Source organism: Crassostrea angulata, chromosome 5, assembly GCF_025612915.1.
Source record: "Crassostrea angulata isolate pt1a10 chromosome 5, ASM2561291v2, whole genome shotgun sequence".
Classification (NCBI taxonomy): Eukaryota; Metazoa; Mollusca; class Bivalvia; order Ostreida; family Ostreidae; genus Magallana; species Magallana angulata.
In genome coordinates, this window is record NC_069115.1 from 26,935,619 (window position 1) to 26,956,546 (window position 20,928).

Below are 20,928 nucleotides of genomic sequence, written 5' to 3' on the forward strand. Positions count from 1 at the left end.
TTTAACAGCCGTTTAAAGCTGTACATTTTTTTTTATCGTTTTTGGGAGTTGATTTTAATCAACTCTCCTATGCAGTTACTCTGACAAACTGAAAGTGAATCAGTGTTTGGACCAGAGCACAAATCATCGCCGCTGACAAGTCTTAGTTCATGAGAATAATTGATAAATTCGAAATAATTTACGCTAAAGCATTGTTTTTCAAGGAAACTTATTTACAAATACATTGAAAATAGTCAGATTTTAACAATTTAGATATTTTTGTAGTTGTATGTATTCTTACGCCAGAGTTCAATATAGTCTCGTTCAGCTCGACGCTCGGCTGTCTCCGTAAATCTCCGACAAGCAGAGAGTCTCTCTTGCTTCTTGGAGATAAACGGCGACAGTCGAGCGTTTGGTTGAACGAGACGAGGGTTCAATATTGCTTGGATGCATAAATTTTCCAGAAATATTTCTATCACTGATACATAGTTTGATTGAATTATTTCTATCTTTCAATTCATATAGGGTTTTATCAACATTTTTGTGTCGAAAAAGTCCGAAAATTCATATTATAAAAATGTGCGTAATTCCAATACAGATTAGAAACTACCTGTACTTGTCCTGCAAAATAACATATCATTGATTTCAAAATAAGTAAACATCGATAAAATCAACTCCCGTCAGTTCTTCGGTACTTTGATTCACTGTTCCCTTCATTCTAATTACACCAACAAACAAAACATAGTTCATTTATTTATACTTTTAAAGAGTATAAATCGTGTGTTTCTTAATAAGAAAGAATCGATAATTCCAAATAATAAATCAAATAAGTATATACATGTATGAGTCCAGTTTGATTAGCAAAGCAATCATCATACATACGGGTTTGTTTAATACAGGAATGTAGCAATCAAGAGAATGCGTTTTGCACCGGAGCAACACTACACTCCTTACTGTATCCACTACACTGTAGTCTGCTACCAACACAGAGAGTTAAACATGAAAAACAGAACTCAGTTTGACAACTCGGACATTTCATCTGTTTACACATCCGTTCGTGTTCGAGAAGAGTTCGACAGTTAGGACAAAGGCGCTTCGAGGGCACCCTTTCAATATTTGAATAATCCAAGGTTTTTAGTGGGGCTTCGTTCAGTATTTTCTGTATGGCTTCTAGATCTCGGTTTTTGCATGTGTGATTTGGAACCCATGGAGCTTTACACTCCCAGCAGAAATCAGCTTGCTTTTCGTGTTTTTGCGATGAACAGATGCTGCACCGGACAGCCTGAGTGTTTTGTTGTCGTTGACAAAACTGACCACAATTCGGACATTCTGAGGTATCATTGTTGTGGCTAAAAATAGCGTTCAGTGATATCTTATATTCAAAGAATAAAGATTCATCCGTGGTCATATCTGCTTTCTTAGTTATTTCATTCATACTCCATTCCTGGTTACAGCCGGGGGTCAAACAGGTTACTGAACTTTTAACCTTGTGTGTCAACGAATTCCGCATATGCCCAAACAAGTTATATGGAGCTGTAAAAATGAAAAAAATACAATCTTATTTACCTACTGTAAACTTAAAAGTTTCGACATGGAAGAATTTACATGCATTTAGAGCAGACACAATTCAATAAGGAACAAAAATATATGCATTAACATACTAAGCATTGTCTCATATTAATGTGTTAAGTGATAATTTCCGCGCTTTTGTGGGATATTATCTAGCAGATTGTATGTAAAGTAAAGGTTATCTGAAACTTGTGATTCAATTGTCTGCTCATATACTCTAGTAATAGCAATTTTCAAACAACCTATGTAATGTAATTGGTGAACACTTTGCATATTTGTTATAACTTATAATCAAAATTAATACAACTGCACTGACTGATTGCGTGACCACAAGACATTTTCAGTCGCGGTTCCTCGTCATCAGGGTCTTGATCAATCATGTCGGCATCTGTGGTCAGAAGATAGAACGGGACACGCCTCTCATCAGTACCGACCATCACTTGTAAAGGGCGTGAAAGCATCGTAACATCTCGGCAATCATCGTAGATTATGCCTTCCTCCATGTCCACAATCTCCACACAGTGGCGGGGAACTCCACAGAGAGCAGCAATAGGAGTTTTGATTTCTCCAACACTTTTAGATGTCTACAAAATGGATAAACTGGCATTATAAACAAAATTATATCTCTATTTATCACTATTAGGGGTCATCCATACCTTTAGTAGAAGAATCGCATACAAGTTAAAACTTCTATATTTCTTCGGGAAATGGAATATACATGTAGTATCCGTTAGACACTGAAATGACAGAAGAAAGTTCAGTTTCTATTTATCACTATAAATAATTAACAGAGGCCCCTGCAGTATTCGTCCTCTGGACCCGCAGGTCAGTAGACCGAAGCTATATTCATGTAAAACCAATTACGTTATAGAGATAGCCACCAATCACATGCAATTTAAACAGTTTTACAAAGTTTTACTTGTATACAGTACGGTAATAAAACGAAAGTAAAAGGGGTTTGAGGACCTTTAATTGGTAAACATTTGAAATCTTACTTGTATGATTTAAACATATATAATTATAAACACAATATTTCACTTACCGTGTCAAAATTTATATGTGTTTCCGAAGACAACCTTTGAAACTGCATAGCTTTGTGTAGTTGTCTAACAATTATAACCCTTTTTATCACAGTGTCGATTTTAGAAAATTGATAGATGGTCTACTTTCGCTTTATTTTATTTTTTTTTTCGAGCTAATCAAATCGAAACCATACTTTTTTGTTTAGGTTTCGATTATGACGATATTTTATATTTTATGGGCAAAATTATAAAATACTTCACATTATTCCATTTGTTTAATGATATGACTTTGCAAAATTACACATTTGAAATTGATCGCTTCACAAATGTATTATCTAAAAGTTTATTTATTTTGAAACGGAAAAATAAATAAAGTTCTAAGAATAACTAATGCGTTTAACCATGTCCGATATCAAAATACCATCAGCAATTACATATAAGGCATAAAAATAACAGTTAAATCCCAGATTTAAAAATGTTCACGTTTATGTGTATTTGTTGTTCTTTCTCGTTTATTTTATGTGAGCTGGGTTATATTAGATACGTCTTTTTCGTTCAAATTAACAACAAACGCAAGGATTTATTTAAATATATTGATGCGTTTCATGTAGAAGGCGTGTGGTATCGATTTAATACTAGTGAAAAGTTTAATTTTGATTTAAAGAACACGTACAATGTGCCCTCAAGTTTTTGTCTAGATACATTATTTATATCTTCAGAGATTTTTTAAAATTATTTAATTATGCCGTTTTATGGCGTAATTTTTAACAATCGCATACAATATTATGTAAGGTGTTACGATATATGTTATTGTGGTATATCTATCATTGTCCCCCTCAATTAAAAACACGATAATAATACTTTCATTAAAATGCAAACGGCTCTTAAAACATTTCTACTAATTCGATTTATTTAAATTTTGATTAAGATTATATCGAAGTGGCATTTATAATTTAAGAACTCTTTATCCATAATATATTTTAAAAGAGAGCATACATGGCTTTACTTTAATGAACTTCAATGTATGCCACATAAGCTTAACTAGCAATGAACTTGTAAATGCTATATCAAAATGAATGCGGTGGAAAGACTCTTTCCGTTTTTTGTTTTTATAAACTATTTTCTTGAATACATGTACATGTACATGCCCAGTTTATTGAAAAAGATAATAATTGAAATATATATGCAATATTTCTATTATTACAATTTTCTTGGAATACACATGTTTGCACTACCTCTCCCTATTACTGCTGATACTCGGCTGGCAGTGTTACAATTATATGGTTCGGTTTTAAATTAACTCTTTATTGATTTTAGCAAAATCGTCAATTGTTAAATATATTGTTGTTATTTATCTTTGTATTCCATATTTAAAAAAAACCTGTTTTTCTTATGATAAGCATAGTTTTCTCATTCTTTTATTTTGATTAATTACAATCTTCAGATTAAAAAAAATGTAATTACACTGTATAATAATAAAAACCTTGGAATTAGTCCTAAAAAAGAACATTTTGCTGGTCAAAAAATGTGAAACAAATTAAGTTCAGTTCTGTTCGTAAAATAGCATATATGCGTCTTCAAATTTGAGCACTTCTTTTGCATCCCTACACTTCCAGATGTGTTCATTATCACAGATGTACCAGTCAGACCCACGCCTCACGGCGCTGTAGTAGTGGCCCGCCTCCAAGTCACCGCTATGATAAACAGCCGCATACAACTTGTAATCTACCTAAACAACACAAAAGGAAAGATACGTCAACTGAATCGTTATAAAAACTTGTATGGGCACTAGTGTACAAGAAGACAAAAAATATCAATTTGTTTTTAATGAAAATATTAACAATTAGCAATTTTAAAGCCTTTTAAAGCAAAACTCATCTTCTTTTTTTTTTTTGGTGCGCTGCTGAAGATAGATTGATAGATTTAAAAATTACATTCAATCTTCATTGAATTTACTTAAGATGGGATGGGACACCTATATCGATATCAATGTGGTTGAAAGTATATTAATTATATAAAAAAAATACTTTCATCAGGTTAGAATTTTTAAATTTTACAATATTTAAACAAAAAATATTTTTTTTAAAATTGAAAAGAAAAAAATGATAAAAGCCCCAGTGGGACTCAAACACTTCACTTACAGATTCGTAACTAACGCTCTTACCCTGTTAGGTAACAGTATTGGGAAAGAAAAAAAATACTCATATTTGGTTTTCTGTTATTTTTGATGGGGAGTACGTCACAGTATGCAAGTGTCCCATACCACCTCAAACAAAATTAAACCAACAAATCATGTATTGATAAGAATATTACCTCTACACGTTTCTCATCTTCACGGCCTACCACTTTTAGATCAAAACTAAATTCAACAGGGTCTGTTCTTTTAAAGAAACCTTTTCCTGTCTCCTGTTTAAGATGATTAAATACACTAGTTATATTAAATTAAAACACATAATGATTACCATTAAGAGTATGAATTACAGAAGAGAAATATTTAAGAGAATGTGAAATCGAATGCGTAGACAGATAACTTTTTACACAAAAATTGAAGTATTAATACACAACAAAATATTACCACAATACGTTGAATTTGAAACACCAACACTGGAGGACAGCTTAACATCTTAGTTTTCTTCACCAGCTTCTCGTTACTCTGACATTTGAAGCACTTAAGTGATCCCTTCTCAAAAATCTCTTCGGATAAATTGTCTTTGTCCAGATTCTGTACCAAATAGATTCAGTTTTACAATAATATATAAAAGGTCAACATCTGTGAATGATTTTACCTTAGCAGCTGTCCAAATATTAATATATCATTTCTTCTGTATCAAAAGTACTAGATCAACATTTTTTTGGTAAAGACTTTAAAACAGCAAACACAAGGTTTCCATATTATCATGAAAACAAAGTTGCTTTACCGTTAGGTAACTAATATATTTTAAGTAGGTATATACATTTACTTTGCATGTGTTTGTAGTTTTCTGTAATTGAGATACAACTTTATTTTGGGCCTTTAAACGGGTTTACAAAATCGTAGAATTTAAAATTTATCCCGGCCTTTCTATAAAGAAATTCTTTTCAATATTCTTTGACTGTGAGGTATCATTTAAAAGTAGAAGCGGGAAATTAGACAGGAAATTAGGACTTATTTATTACAAATGCGATATCCAATGTCTATTCTTTGGCTGTATTTATTACTATGGTATAAAAAAAACACCTGGCGTACTATATAACTTCAATTTCACTCCTCATTTCCTTATTTTCATATCAATGTTTTACTTCCCCCCAAAAAAGTGGGGGGGGGGGGGGGGCAACTGCATGATAATTCCATTTTTATATGTAAATTTTAAAAATTTGTTGCTGCGAGAAAAAGTGGTGGGCCAGCCCCCCCCCCCCCCCCCCCCCCGATGCTACGTGCCTGAGGGTAAAGAGTTTAACAAGTAGAATTTTAGAACCATTTTGTTCAATGTACAAGGCGCTAACATTAGTTCCTAAATGTTACTACACAACGTACATGTAATTACGAATATTAATGAAATCCACGAAATTCAAATGGGTTTAAAGATGATGAATGAAATTTGAAGTTAATTTATATCCATTACAACGAAAGTATGGATCATAGGGTACTTGTGTTAGAAATTCTCAAATAAATCAAAGCATTAGAGTAAATAATTATATTGTTGAATGAGTAGAATTTGTATCCCTCAGTTCCTCGGGATTTCTTATGTACGCCTTACTCATTAATATATATCATCTCTAAGGTATGAAAAACAGTGTTTTACTATATCTACAATGGGTAAAAAAAACTATGCCACAACGAGACCTTTAAGAAATTGACAATGAACGAAAATCACCCCCCCCCCCCCCAATTTAAATGATTTGAGTTGGGCTCGATGGTTTATAGACAATATTGATCTACTTAGAGAGCTCCGCATAAAAATATACGAACCTAGTACCCCCCAAAAAGATACATAATATGGATTTTTTCTTTACAGAGTTATTCAATAACTGTCATGTAGTTTGTATCTTAACAATTTCTGTTATTTAGTCTCCTTGAGATTTAATATTTCAATATTTAATATTTACAGTAGATTACAGAGCACTTTCAATCATTTATTACAGTAACGTACCTCGGACATGTTGGTTCTTAATTGGATGCCCAAAACTCGCTGGAAATCAGCATGTTCCTTCTTTAAAATACATAAATCATGTCTATTTATTAAATCAAATTAACTCAAGTGGACTATTTTCTATTAATACACAAGTTTACTAAAACATGTAATGATATAAATGATTTTTCAAACTATAATTTGTATTTACCTGTACTTTTTAGTCCTTTTTATATAGTCATAAGTGTTAGAAAATTACAAGTAAAAAGTACAAATAAAGATATTTCTTACACACATACAGGTGCTGCATTCTATTTCGTCAATCATGTCAACGAAAAAAACGTCAAAATCACCTACAAAAGAATACTTATTTCGTATTGAATCTATTTTTAAATTGTGACATTATGTACATCATGTACATTTAGAGTACAATATAGGGTTGACTGTTAATGATTTGTTTACCCATGGAGAAAAATATTGTGACGTCATTGCTACTGATTCCTCTCTAAACCAATGTCATTTGGTATAATTGATGCATACAAGTTATAATTGAAAACGTTTCTGAGAGAATATGAGCTGGCACTGTGCATTTTATGTTAACTTTTTTTTTTAGCTCTTTGTCATTTCAAGTTAAGTTCTTCATTGGGTTTAAGGAAAAAAGAAAGAAACATGTTTAAAATAAGAATTATAAAATGAACGCAAAAGTTTTATCTTATTTCGTACAATATCATCACCATCTGTTAAGAAGGGGATATCCTTAGTTTTGGATGGAAAAAAAACCTCTCGTTTTACATTTGAAAGAACAAAAAATCAAACGACCTGATGTGAATATGATTATGTTCACAAAGATACAACCTTGTGTTTGCTCATCCCTGTCTAGTGCATCCAGCAAAACATGAAGAAAAGAAGCACAATCGTTTTGACTGAATCTATCAAATGTTCCATCACTATAAATATAAAACAACAGATTTTCATTTATTTGCAAGATATGCTCGATGGTTTAATAGGGTATAATATGGACTATCATTTTTAAGTATCGATTTATGTACTTCGACCATATAGAAGATTGTTTCCATTACCAGTGTGTATATCATATTGTCATGTCATTGATTTCAAGACCAGTTAATAAGTGATGTGTGACTCTTTCTGCATTGATCCCAGCAGTTGTGTGAATGATGATATATATATATATATATATATATATATATATATATATATATATATATATATATATATATATATATATATATATTGGGGCAGATCAAAAACAGTAAACTGTTTATGATCGATCGTTGGCAGATGTGCCCCATCTCTTTACACAATTTTGTGTTACTTATATATACCTTGATATTGTATGTAATTTGTATACAATTGTTCTTTTTACGTAACATAGGATCTCTGAGTTTTGCATAATTGTTTATAAATTGTTCCATGACTTAATATATTTATTTTGCAGTAGTTATTTTGTGCATTTTGGATTGTTTTATATTTGTCATTTATCTATATGAATAAATGACCTTTTCTATTCCTCAGATTGGTGTTACGTTGCTTATTAAGGATGTGTATTTATCAGGTATCCATAAAGTGTATACATGTGTATATTACATTGCTCCTGAAGACTAGTGAGTTTGTCATGTTGGAGATATATATATATATATATATATATATATATATATATATATATATATATATATATATATATATTGTCTAACAAATTATTTTCAATTCATTTTATAAAAACTAGTTACTGTAGTTGTTTGATATTGTTTTGTACTTACATGGACTCCAAGAACACCAGGAGGTGGATGATGTCTTGTTCCTTGTCCTTGACTTCAGATCTGTTCTTCAATATGGCCAGTAAAAGATCTGAAAAGGACTCCTACTGAGTCAACAAATCTTAACATTATTTATTGATCTATTACCAATTACAATAATTTTATTACCAATTGATAATATATTATACATATGGGATGTTGCCGATAAACTTAATCCGTCATTGATTATTTAAACAGTTCAATGCTAACTTAGGTTATGTATTTTTTCTGCACCTTGTTGCCACATTCATAACCAGCATGAATCACTAGAGAGGGCGTTTCATTGTTCATATTTACATCTTTATTTTAACAAATTGATTCTTTGAATGTAAATAGTGAGTAAAATTCACTAAATTACTGTTAATGTACATCAGTACGTTATTTATAAAAGAAACAACTAAATCGTCTTCTATTAGAATTTGAGTTTGACATCATCATGATTATTTCGTGCAGTCCGTGATTTTTTTTTAGGTCGCTGTAGATTTCGACCAATCGATAACTGGGGCATGTCGATATCAGTCCTGTTAGTTTCTATAGAGCTACGACTTAACTAAAGTTTCGGTAAAGAAATAGAGGGAGTAATACTCGGTAGATGTATATACATGTATGTTATTTAAAAGCATTTGATAGAAAACATAATAAAATGTTTATGATAGACTAACCTTTTTTGGTGCATTTTGAGCGAGTAACGTGACAAAAGATGGGGTGCTACTTAATACCTGTAACAATATCAATATCAAACAATATCAAACAGAACAGTACGTCATCAATTCTGCACAACTTATGTGCTTTGTCTTTCTTATGAAATAGTTTGCACTTTTAAAACAAATGCTTGCAATTGTTTGTTTTTTGTTACATGTAACACACCTGAAGGATGCAGCTTGCATAACAGGTCAAACCCACAGACGGCATTCCAAATGGTGGCGAGGTGTCCCTCTCCTAACAGTTCAAGAAAATTAAGTCGCATGTTTAAAAGGTTAAGAAAAGCTGTCATACTTAGTTTCTTTTTACTTACACTGAAAAATAATCAAATAACATAGGATTTTATTTTTGAAGAGCTAACTTGCCTTTGTCTTAGGACTCTTTAGAACATCTAACGGATATCGCATTCGACATAATGATGATAGCGGGCACTCCACTGATAATTCGTGTTTTTCCGCTTTGGCTAGACAGGAACGACACACGACATGGTCACACAGACAAAGCTTGATCTCACCCTGGTAACACAAAAACACAAGCATCTTTTTCTATTTCAAAGATCAAATACAGCACAAACATGCTCTCTGTTAAAAAAAACAATTTTTATAAAACAAATCATGAATAATCTACATTTGATATTAGATAAATTGTCGGAGATAACAATATAAAAAGGCTAAAAATGAAATATTTTCTTATAAATACATGAATTTAGTAGGTACTTATAACTCAGAATATGTTTCTAAATGCTCGAGAAGACAACTATGTGAATCTTAAACAACGAATCTACTCCGTCTTATACTTTGTGCTTAGACGTTACGTGTTGTGTAGTATAAATGTATCAAACATTGACGTTAGTAAAATGTAAATGTTTGTAGAATGCACTGTTTTTGTTAAAAATTGTACGAACTGATGTAGTCTCTAGTCTTTGAAATGTAATTACCTAGAAAACCCTTTTTGTTATAAGTGTTACCTTTTGTTGCTTGCAATCTTGACAGCGTACATCCTCATCAATATCAGTAGCAAAACGTTCTCTGGTTATCGACTAGAATAAATATAGAAAGAGGAGTTCAAGTAATAAACGAACCACTTCAAGTTATAATGCGTTACACAAAATACTCCATATAATATTAGACATAGTCTCTTAAAAAGGATTACCTGGTCTTTGATGAAAACGGGTCTTTTACACGTCTGTTCGCTTGGCTGTGGGCAAAGCTTACATGACCGAGGCATTTGTGAGCAATTATTGCAAACAGGATGATGGCAGTCGAATTCCTTACACTATAATATTACAAAAATCATTATTATCATTCCATAATTTGAACATCCTGCATTGCTATATGTGTATAACCATCTGTCAAGTAGCAAGATATTTTACTAAAGGTACTATCGTGTTAGCTTGTGATTGCTGACGAGTTTTCACTTACCCATCCTTCCAGACAGTCATTACAAACCATGCAGCATATCTTCCCACTGGCACAGTTTATCTGTAACCAAAAAACCCCCACTTCTCCCTGAGCAACAATTTAACATATTTTATAAAATCCAAAATTTCAAAATTAGCACTAGTACATATTGAAATTTACCTTTCCCATGCGTAAGTGAAATTTTAAAAATTTCAAACAATTAAAAAAACTTTTTCAGTTTACCTTTAGTAAATCTGGATAAGATGATTTTTTCCGACATGATCTAGAACATTCAACACCGTCAACCGTCTTTGTCAAGTCTGTGTAGCATCTCGAACACAATGTGTGTTTACAGCTCTTAAACACGACTGCATAACCCTGTAAAAAAAACCTGGATAATATGTACATGTATTGATATGTTTTTTTCTGTTAGAAGTCCTAGTCACGTATTCACGTTAAGGATAAAATTAAGACGTGTCAAACCTATTCCAATCATTTTGGGACTTATCTAATGAATCTTCCCGAGCACTTGCATACGGCCGATACAATATTAATGTAACGGCAACAACATTTTTATAATAGGGATTGATAATATACAATTATTTAATGCTTGAGCAGTCGATAGACCCGATTATTTTTCCCGAGTTGCAGATCAATAGATGATACTGAGCTGTTCCCTGCACCAAGGGAAAAAATTCGGGTCTACTGACTGTTCAGGCCTGAAATAATTGTTTTATTACCTATTTTCGCTTTTAGTATTTTGTGTTCACAAAGCGGCAGTTCAATAGATCACTTTCAAACCTGAATACACATACAAAATAGACGAACATATTTAATCTGTAATAAAACACAAAAATTCCTTTGATTAGGTATAATGTACTTCTTCATTGATTCACCAAAGATAGCCGCATAATATCACAGGCTATTCCCGCTTTTTCTCGCCGATAGCAACACATGATGCTCAGGTTGCAGAAATATGCGTCAATAGATCTACCAAAAATTGATCTACATATCCAGGTTATATTTTTGTGGTAGAATAAAAGTGAAGCCATGTACAATAGTTAATAGATCAATCGATTTCTCTCGTAGATTTTTGTAAATATAACATGTACGTAAATATAACATGTTTGTATGTACATATAACAGCTTTCAAATGACATGCATGATTTTGATTTTTTATAGTGCCCGGTAAGTGATTTAGATACATGTATAACAAAAATTATCTTTATTCAAATCACAGTTTTAAAACAACAAATCAAATAATAGCAACTTTTATCATTTTTGTCGATGTTGTGACTTATTTTTTAAGCACCCTGACAACAATTGTGAAGGATAACTTTTCCCACAGTCAAAGTAAGCGGTTAAAAATTACAGGATCCCTATTCAGTCTATATCATCGTTTGTATTACCTATTCAAATTGTCATGGGAGCTAAGGTGAATTGGGACAGTAAAGCGCTGCTTAATGGAAAAGGATGGGGGTTCCATTAAATTAAGTTTTAAGAAATGTGTTATTGCATTAACAGTTATGCTGTTAGATTGACAGCATCGCTATGATGCTGTCAGTTTGTTACGATGTCCTTGTACAGTTTTCGTTTTCGTAGCTATTACGACATTCAAGCTGCCTGACATTCATTTTCTAAGAGTCAAGTAAAATACAGATATTTTTCATCATATTTACCTCAGTCTTGTTATAAGAAAAACGTACTCCACAGCTGTCACATTTGGTCTATAAATAAATCAGAAAAATCACATTGTGTCTTGTAGATATTACGTACATGTATATTGAAAAGCAGTTTTGTATCCTGAGAGAGAGAGAGAGAGAGAGAGAGAGAGAGAGAGAGAGAGAGAGAGAGAGAGAGGGAGAGAGAGAGAGAGAGAGAGATGGGTGGAGATGAAATTGATATCATAATATATAAAATATGGCAGGTAAATCTTTTATCATTCATACCTTTTTCTTATCCATTGCTAGGAATTATGGTTACTTTCATTTTCACTTTTATATGAAAGATTTTCCGAAAACGAGCAACTTATGTTTTAGTAAGCAAACCGAAACTAAGATAGAAATACGTTGGTAGGTTAAGGCAACTCCGAGTTTAATCATGGTCGATATTATGATCAATTTAGAAATTGTTTATTTTTGTGAAAACAGTTCTAAATATTAATATTTATTGAATGTGTTCACCAAAATATTATTTTTCTAACTTCTGAATCGACTCGATCTTTGAAGCTGCCGTGCCATGGTATCACGGGACAGTTAAAAATAGATCACATTTTTACCTTCACAAAAAATCAAAAAGTGTAACCCTTCCTTGAAGTTCATTTGTATGTATGATACAATAATTCGATCGGCAATTAGTTCATGTTTATTAGTATTACTGCTAGAATCCTATTGATAATCGAATAAAATAAATGCTGTCATTATATATCGGAAACCCCCTCGACTTCTTCAATTTCATTGAATATACAACGTATTTTTTATTTATAACAACAAAGCACAGGATTCTAGCAGCACTTTTGAAGTAATTTAGGTCATACGCTTTTGATATTTCCCAATTCAACTTTCATAATATTCGGGATAGTGTTACACTTTTGTCTTTTATATACACACTGACAGAGGAAAGGCGGGTCAAGCCAATTAAATGTCTATCTCCTTACCTTATAACACTTAGTATATCAATACTCTATATTAAAATAATAGACTCGATTTTTTTAGCTTTAAACCGATTAATCGGAAGAGTACTGTCTTTTGTTTTATTTATCCTAAACGTCATTGGTACTTGAAGGTTACCAATGTGTTTTGTTTTGTTTTTCAATCAAGCTTCGCTAATAAATAATCAACGAAAATTCCTGAAAAAATCCGAAAATCATCTGAATTTTTTGGATTTTACAACCTTGCGCATGCGCATTACATTCACACTAAATCACGGGAGGCTCTTTATTTTATGTTTCCACAATATCACATTTGCATGGAATAAACTCAGAGACGATAAAACAAATGCGTGTAAATTTTCATTTAATTTTTTTTTTCTGTTCATCAGAGAAAATATGGGATATAACTCTAACACAGTCATAAAAAATACCGAGAGTTTCGAATGTCAACATTTAGTGTAAAAACTTTGTTGAAGAAATGTTGAATTCTGCAATTATAGAATTAAACATTTCGAAGAAAGGTATTTACAGCTTCAAAATGGTTTGTTATGAACAATTTAACTGTTATTTTCAATGCAACTTTATTAATTTTCTCCAAAATCGTTTTGGAGTGATTCTGCAATTTTCTGCTACATTACGGGTATATGGGAGGCATTTTAACTGTTGTGAAGGCCTTTCCCCAGACATAGTTACATAGCTGCAATAATGTAGCCCTCTCCGATTTTTTATATCTGATGTTTACTGGAGAGGGCTACAATTCCATAGGATCTCTGTAATGGTGCAAAATTAATTTTTTAATGCGACTGACTTCGGTCTGAAAAGATCGATTTTATATTTGACTTCCTTTAGATAAAATGATTTTTTAATTCAGGTTGAACAAACTAACCGTATATAAATCAAAACCAGATAAAACACATCAGCATGTTTACCAGTCGTCTTTTTCAGCAGCCATGACAGTTCTCGCGTGATTTTATGGGATTTACGCTTGGAGTTTTGATGGGCTTGATAACATGAATGTCAGTGTAAATAATCGATCTTACCTCGTTCTATCACTAAAAAATCATTTAAGGAAATGGTATATAAAGGAAAATTCATATTTACCGCGTTAATTATGTTTAAAATAGGGGAATTCCTATATTCAGTTCAAGATCCGCTCCTAAATTCTCATTGGCTGTCCCAAAATAAAACCGGTCAAGGTCAGTAAACATGGCGGACAAATTCAACTTGCGTTGTTAACATACACGAAAAATAACCGATATATGGACTATACTTGATATTTTTGGATTAATTTATGCCATAGACACCCACAATATTTGAGTTCAGGTAAGAAATGCAGATGTTATTGTCATTTATATACGATTTGAGACGAAATCGTTGCGGGAGTGAATCACTCCCGCACTTGCACCATTACGGAGATCCTATGGAGTTGTAGCCCTCTCCCCAAAAAAAAAAAAAAAAATCGGGAGAGGGCTACATTATTGCAGCTAATAGTTACAGTATTCCAACTCAGTAGAGTGTAGTGAAATTAATAGCATTATTGTAGGCTTTAAGATTGGTTATGCAAATGTCAACAATATATACGGTGTTTCGATGTATCTATTTCGTAAGTGTCCGATATCATATGCTATGTCAACCCGTGCACGCACGGGTCAAAATCTAGTACGATATAAAATGGTTTGGGGCAGTTTACGCTTTATAAACCGCGAAGCGGTTTATAAAAAAGCGTAAACAGTAAATCAGTTTCAAACCATTTTATATCGTACAAAACTAATAAATATTGAATTCTTTGCTTATACACTGTAATTTAATTTTTATACTCTTCATTGTAGATGATAACGTTCATTTGACCTTTAAAATGACGTAAAATTGTACAAAATTCAAACGTAACGTCAGGCGTATTGATACGTTTTTGACGTTAGTCTTACTATTACGTACTGCAACATTCTTTGTTTTGCCTCGGACTAGAATGTCGCGACGTCATTGGATGAAACGCGTCACGTGGCTGCCTTACAAATTTCTTTAAAAGGCAAGCGTCAAAATTTATAGCGCAACATGGCGGACGTAACGTTATTTGAACTGATTTTCTACACAAACGTTTGTTTACTTATCAAACTTTAGGTCCTCGACAAAACAAAACACTTATTAGGTTTGTTACTGACTGTTTAAAGAAATTTGTGGGGTCGGTAAAGTCCATAGAAGGCTCGGCTCCGCCTCGCCTTCTATGGACTTTACCAACCCCACAAATTTCTTTAAACAGTCAGTAACAAACCTAATAAGTAATATTATACGATATAAAATAATTTCGTAGCCAATCAGAAAGCGCGTTACAACCAGAATTAAATTATAGAAAAATCAAAGATAAATTCAGTTAAATGAGTTTCTAGTGACATTTTACGCCTGTAGTTTTTATAACTTTTGCCAGAGATAAAGTAAAAATTAACATGTTTCCGATTAGAATATGACATCATCCTGTTTGTTGTGACATCATATCGATCAGAGGAATTTCAACTTTAAGAGTTGCCTTATCATACCCGCGTACGATTAAAGGTCTTTAATTATGGAAGGCCAAAAAGGGCTTCCTTTTTATTTTTGTCAACATTAAGGTGGAACAGGGGGTTGCGGTGTAAAATTACTTGTCAATGAATTTTTTTGCTTTTTTTAACACAGTTACATTAAGATGTCCACTACAGCATATATCATTTTCATGACTACTTTCTTACCTTGCAAGGGAGATATTTTGATAGGAATTATCGCCCTTTTCTGGCATAATGAATGTTTTTTAACAATTTCAATTTTCTGCAATAATTTTTTTATTTGATTTTTTTTTTGATTTGCAAATCATATTCATGAATTTTGAGAACGAAAACAAATTTCAAAATTGTTTACAACATTGGTTTTCTACATTGCAATATCAAAATTTTATCAAGATATTGCTGAAATCAGCACATCAAATTTTGAAGTTTTTGATTCTAAATTTGAACAAAATGTGATGGCACTTAAAAAATTGTCAATAATTTTTTGGTTGTTTAATTTCATATCTATCAACCTTTGCTGCATGTGCTTTATAACTTTAAAAAATTTATAACATAAAAATTTCCATAGCAACTTTCTTGGCATTTAAGAGAAATACAAAAATAGGAAACACTAATATCCCTTATTCTGGAATTATGACCTTTTGTGACAAATATTGTTTGGTACCATAAAAAAAGTAATGCATTATTTACTAGATTTATCAATTAACATCAACAATTCATTATAAGAATATATATTTAATTACTTTAACGGCTTATGATTTTGTACATTTACAATTCTTAAATTAATAAAAGCACTGAAGTACTGACGGGAGTTGATTTTATCGATTATTATTAATTTTAAAATTAACAATATGTTATTTTGCACGACAAGTAGTTTCTAATCTGTATTTGAATACGCACATTTTTATGATATGAATTCTCGAATTTTTCCGACAAGAATGTCGAGAAAACCCCATATGAATCACGTTGTGTAATATTTAAAAATAGAATTAATTCCATCAAAGTATGTATCAGTAATCGAAATATTTTTTTTAAATTGTACACATGTCTGGATCCAAGCAATATTGAACTCTAATCTCGTTCAACCGTAAACACCGATTCGAGTTTGTTTAAATAATGATCCGTGAGGATGGGGGTGGGGTCAAAATAGGGGGAATTTTCACATAAAAGTATATCGAGAAATAACTTTAAAACTCTTTTTCTCAAAAACCATTTGGCCAGGAAATCTGTAACTTGTGTAGACCCATAGAATGGTTGTTTGATTGCTGTTTTAAATCCAATCGAGAATCTCTTAAATGCACAGTGTACAAGTAATCACTTGCTCGCAATTCAGAGACATTAAGGATCATTGTGGTGTTTATTACGTAATACCGTGTACCATATCTGTAATATGATAGTCCGACCAGAATTCCGGATCGATAATGTTCGACCATGTTGGTTCCGTATTTAGTAGTTTTAGTTTAGTTTCCGGTTATGAAATAAAAAGATGGAAAACTCATCACGAGTTCAGACCATTTATTCCTCTCACATCCATCGTCCATTTATCATAAACATCGATACCGGAACATGGTGGAGAATCATTAACTGTTAATCTACACCCGTTATTTCAGCAAGGCCGTCTATGATGGATTCACAGAAAATCCATATTACGAGATTTTCCGGCCATGTACACGAAGACCCCCAGAAGTTCCTCGACGAACTGGACAGTTACTTGATCCTTCACGGCATTAAAGTAACATCGACAGACCGTAAGTGTGCTGCTTTTCACCTACATCTACAAGGACCGGCTTTGTCCTGGGTACCGTTTCACAAAAGCATCGTAAATTAGGTACTACTTAACGAGTTACGACACACTTAAGTACTACGTACGCACTTAGTTAAGACCGTTTCACGAAAGGTACTTAGTTCCGACGTAACTTTCTCGTATTTACGTCTGTCTTAAATTACCGGAAGTTGATTTCAATATGGCAGACGAACTCGTAAATAAAATTAAAAAGGAGAGGAAAAAGAATTTTTCTGCCAAGGAGATTGAAATTTTGGTGGAAGAAGTTGAGAAGAATCGAGCGATCTTGTTTGCCTCTCACAAAGATGTCAACACAAATCAAAAGAAAAACAAATGTTGGAAGGACATTTGTTCCTTGTATGTATCTCACAGAAAATGTTTGACGATTTATATTACATTGTAATTGTTTATCTATATGGATAATGTTTGATTTCAGTGATTTCATCTCATATACAAATAGCCTATTTGCGTTTTTATGTTATAAAAGAGGATATATCGTCAAAGGAATCTCGGATTTATTGTTAGATCTACATGTACATGTGAAAGTTCGTAACATGGGCTGACAAATGTGCTAAATCAATGGTACAAAATCAATATATGTCAATATGTAATCTATAGGAAACTTTGTTTGCACCTAACCTTTAGTTTCAGTGATTAAAACGCTTACATTTTTTTATTGCTAGACATTCATGATCAAAAGCCGTTTCAGCGTCTGCATGTTTACAAAAACTGTATGAAATATCCTTGACCTTTAATGTTTACCCATTGCGTCATTAAAATAATCTCTAAGAAAGGACTGAATCTAAATTCTGATGCAAGTTTACTTTTGGGACACCGACATAGATTTTTTTTTTTTTTTGGGGGGGGGGGGGGGGGGGGGGGAGGGTAGATATATCAATATTTTCGGACAAAATTTACTTGTAATTTATTTTCGGTTCAATATAAATGTTTTAACAACTTGGACAGAATCAACAGTGTCTCTGTCCAGGAGAGGTCGCCTGCTGAAATATGCAAGAAGTGGAGGGATTTGTCTTCACACACCAAGAAAAAGGAGGCGGAGTTTCGGCGAGATAGGTCCAAGACGGGAGGTGGACCAGCCCCCACCCCAGTCAACACAAGTGATCTCAGTCAGAAGGTTCGCGAATGATGTCTAGTTGATTTTTGTTAAAGACTTGCAAACAATTTATTACCATCAATTAAACAAAATTAAAATTTGAAACAAATCGATAATATTGGATTAATAAAACAATCTTCATAAAAAGTTTGTCAATGTGTATAGCATGCAGCTATGCACAGACACATGTGACTGTATGATATTTAAAGTATGTGTCGAAAACAATCTAGTATACACATTGATACAGGCAGAGTATATTTATAAGAAATGGAAGAGAAAATAAGGAAATTAAGACTGAAATTGAAGGGAAAGGAATATTAAGTACCCCCTCCCCCACGGATTAGGATTTTCAAGATTTTGGGATTCGAAAATTTTCCCTTTTTTTTTTTACCTGTCAAGATTTTTGGGATTAGGTTGCCCCCCCCCCCCCCCTTTAAAAAACGATGCTGCGTGCCTGTGATAAACATGTCTTAATTAAAAATCTTATCATTCCAATTTGTCCATGGGCAGACCAAGAAATTATTCCCAGACGGGTTCTTATTTAAAATGGTCTTAAGTTGAAATAAATTTTCAATATAATTCTAAAATCGATGAGAACATTATGTATAACGTTACGTTTAAAGAAAATCGAATTCTTTTACTTGAATTTTTTAATTGGCTCAGCTTAAGGGAAAATAACATACTGGATACTTCCTTAAACAAAAGATTAAATAAATTTTATTTCAGAAAGCAGAAAAAATCCTGCGTTTCTCACTGGATCGTATATACATATAATCATTATTGCTAAATTAAATTGTAAGGTTACGCCATTTTAGGAATTTATTATTGAAGTGTCGATAATTATTTCAGGTTGTCGCAATAATAGGAAAAACTTCCATTGAAGGGATTTACGGTGGTTTTGACACTGACCTGGAAAATTTGGGTACATTAACTCTCTCTCTCTCTCTCTCTCTCTCTCTCTCTCTCTCTCTCTCTCTCTCTCTCTCTCTCTCTCTCTCTCTCTCTCTCTCTCTCTCTCTCTCCTCAAAGCTGACAATCAATAATATTGTCATAACACGTTTGTAAGCACCAATGAATGTAATTCCAGCGAATATGTCCAATTTACAATGGATTAATTTCAGACGTATATTTATTCAAAGTTGAAGACGTATGGCTGTCAACACCAAGCACAATCACTTCAGAGAAAGCCGCTGTCCCCTTCCCAATGCTGTCTCAGTCTCCTGGGCCATCCCAGGCTAGCTGCGAGAAGGAAGAAACATCGCGTGGGGGAGAAGCAGAAATGAAAATAAAGGCATCAGGGTAACTCTAAACATAGGAACTTTTACATTGATAACATTTATTAACCGAACAGTATTATGCATAATGTTTTCGTTTTGATTTTAAGACTTGTTTTTTTTAATCAAGTCAGTAAACCGAATTTATGTATCGTTCCATAGGAAGAATAAACTGAAAAGGAAGCGAAATGTGGATGATGTTCACGAGTTACAGTGCCAGGTGCTCGAGCAGGAACGTCAGAAGAACAAGTTACAAATTGAACTTCTGAAAAAGCTGAATGAAAAACTGGGAAAAGGCAGCGATTCTGTGACTGAATTATTTGCATTATTTACATAAAATAGATATTAAATCGTTATGCATTAAATACAAAAAAATCAATTTACTTATCTTTCTTTCGTTCTCTCTCAAGAAAATGAAAATAGTCTGTCACATAGAAGATGTGCAAGTTGTAAACATCTTCCTGAATCGTGGACGGATTAACCATGGAACCCGCTTTCAATAAACTAGTAATTCATCATTGTTCTTAAGTTTTGCGTGTCAAATATTTTAAACAAGATTTCAAAAATATATTATGCAAGGTGAATTATAATTGGATCGGGATTTACAAAATTTTAGATTTTATTTAATTTTGTAACAAAAGAAAAAAAAGATAGATAGATAGATAGATAGATAGATAGATAGATAGATAGATAGATAGATAGATAGATATAGTAATTTTAAGGTATTTCGAATCACTATTTATAACTTGGGTTGTAAAATATGTTTACAATAAGTTGTTTGGTATTAACAGAAAGGAGATTGTGTCAGAAAACATTATACGGGTTCTTCCGACACCACCTTTTAGTGTATTGCGTGTCACTTCCGGGTATTTCGAACCAATAGCTAATCTGGCAAACAAAAAAGGCAGACAAAGATGATATTATTACATGAACGAATTATTACATTTTTATAAGATGAACTCGTTGTTTAATTCATTT

At 32.6% G+C, this 20,928-nt stretch overlaps 3 protein-coding genes across 4 annotated transcripts; 1 reads left to right on the forward strand and 2 right to left on the reverse strand.

Moving 5' to 3' along the window:
* Positions 1 to 714: 714 nt before the first annotated feature.
* On the reverse strand, positions 715 to 2,721 carry LOC128186052 (E3 ubiquitin-protein ligase RNF19B-like). 2 transcript variants are annotated; one of them, XM_052855778.1, is made up of 3 exons: positions 2,591 to 2,721; positions 1,865 to 2,132; positions 715 to 1,512 (listed from the first exon to the last, which is right to left on the reverse strand). In XM_052855778.1, the coding sequence occupies exons 1-3, from the start codon at positions 2,636 to 2,638 to the stop codon at positions 890 to 892; spliced, it is 939 nt and encodes a 312-aa protein (XP_052711738.1). In that variant the 5' UTR covers positions 2,639 to 2,721; the 3' UTR covers positions 715 to 889. The 2 variants fall into 2 exon arrangements, with proteins under 2 accessions (XP_052711738.1, XP_052711737.1); XM_052855777.1 differs by having other exon boundaries at positions 1,856 to 2,132.
* A 1,375-nt stretch (positions 2,722 to 4,096) lies between these two features.
* Positions 4,097 to 12,648, reverse strand: LOC128186053 (ubiquitin carboxyl-terminal hydrolase 27-like). Its single transcript, XM_052855779.1, has 16 exons — positions 12,545 to 12,648; positions 12,275 to 12,322; positions 10,839 to 10,973; positions 10,617 to 10,676; positions 10,348 to 10,470; positions 10,163 to 10,234; positions 9,561 to 9,710; positions 9,361 to 9,432; positions 9,156 to 9,212; positions 8,458 to 8,558; positions 7,535 to 7,626; positions 6,971 to 7,032; positions 6,701 to 6,760; positions 5,146 to 5,292; positions 4,884 to 4,976; positions 4,097 to 4,299 (listed from the first exon to the last, which is right to left on the reverse strand). The coding sequence occupies exons 1-16, from the start codon at positions 12,557 to 12,559 to the stop codon at positions 4,114 to 4,116; spliced, it is 1,473 nt and encodes a 490-aa protein (XP_052711739.1). The 5' UTR covers positions 12,560 to 12,648; the 3' UTR covers positions 4,097 to 4,113.
* Positions 12,649 to 17,578: 4,930 nt separating this feature from the next.
* On the forward strand, positions 17,579 to 20,408 carry LOC128185807 (uncharacterized). The gene is made up of 5 exons (XM_052855475.1): positions 17,579 to 17,919; positions 18,529 to 18,697; positions 19,526 to 19,598; positions 19,798 to 19,975; positions 20,113 to 20,408. Exons 1-5 carry the CDS (start codon positions 17,744 to 17,746, stop codon positions 20,285 to 20,287), a joined length of 771 nt encoding a protein of 256 aa, XP_052711435.1. The 5' UTR covers positions 17,579 to 17,743; the 3' UTR covers positions 20,288 to 20,408.
* The last annotated feature ends 520 nt before the right edge of the window (positions 20,409 to 20,928 follow it).

Bases quoted from the DNA above. Each gene is read 5' to 3' on its own strand.
- LOC128186052 (XM_052855777.1), bottom strand. From the start codon at position 2,638: ATGCAGTTTCAAAGGTTGTCTTCGGAAACACATATAAATTTTGACACG. The intron at 2,133-2,590 runs GTAAGTGAAATA...TCCATTTTGTAG, and splicing joins CACATATAAATTTTGACACG to ACATCTAAAAGTGTTGGAGA. The intron at 1,513-1,855 runs GTTGTATTAATT...TCATTTTTACAG, and splicing joins TCACGCAATCAGTCAGTGCA to CTCCATATAACTTGTTTGGG.
- LOC128186053 (XM_052855779.1), bottom strand. The intron at 10,974-12,274 runs GTAAATATGATG...TTTTTTTTACAG, and splicing joins TTTCTTATAACAAGACTGAG to GGTTATGCAGTCGTGTTTAA. The intron at 4,977-5,145 runs GTAATATTTTGT...CATCTTAAACAG, and splicing joins TTCAAATTCAACGTATTGTG to GAGACAGGAAAAGGTTTCTT.
- LOC128185807 (XM_052855475.1), top strand. From the start codon at position 17,744: ATGGCAGACGAACTCGTAAATAAAATTAAAAAGGAGAGGAAAAAGAAT. The intron at 17,920-18,528 runs GTATGTATCTCA...CAACTTGGACAG, and splicing joins TGGAAGGACATTTGTTCCTT to AATCAACAGTGTCTCTGTCC. The intron at 19,976-20,112 runs GTAACTCTAAAC...ATCGTTCCATAG, and splicing joins ATGAAAATAAAGGCATCAGG to GAAGAATAAACTGAAAAGGA.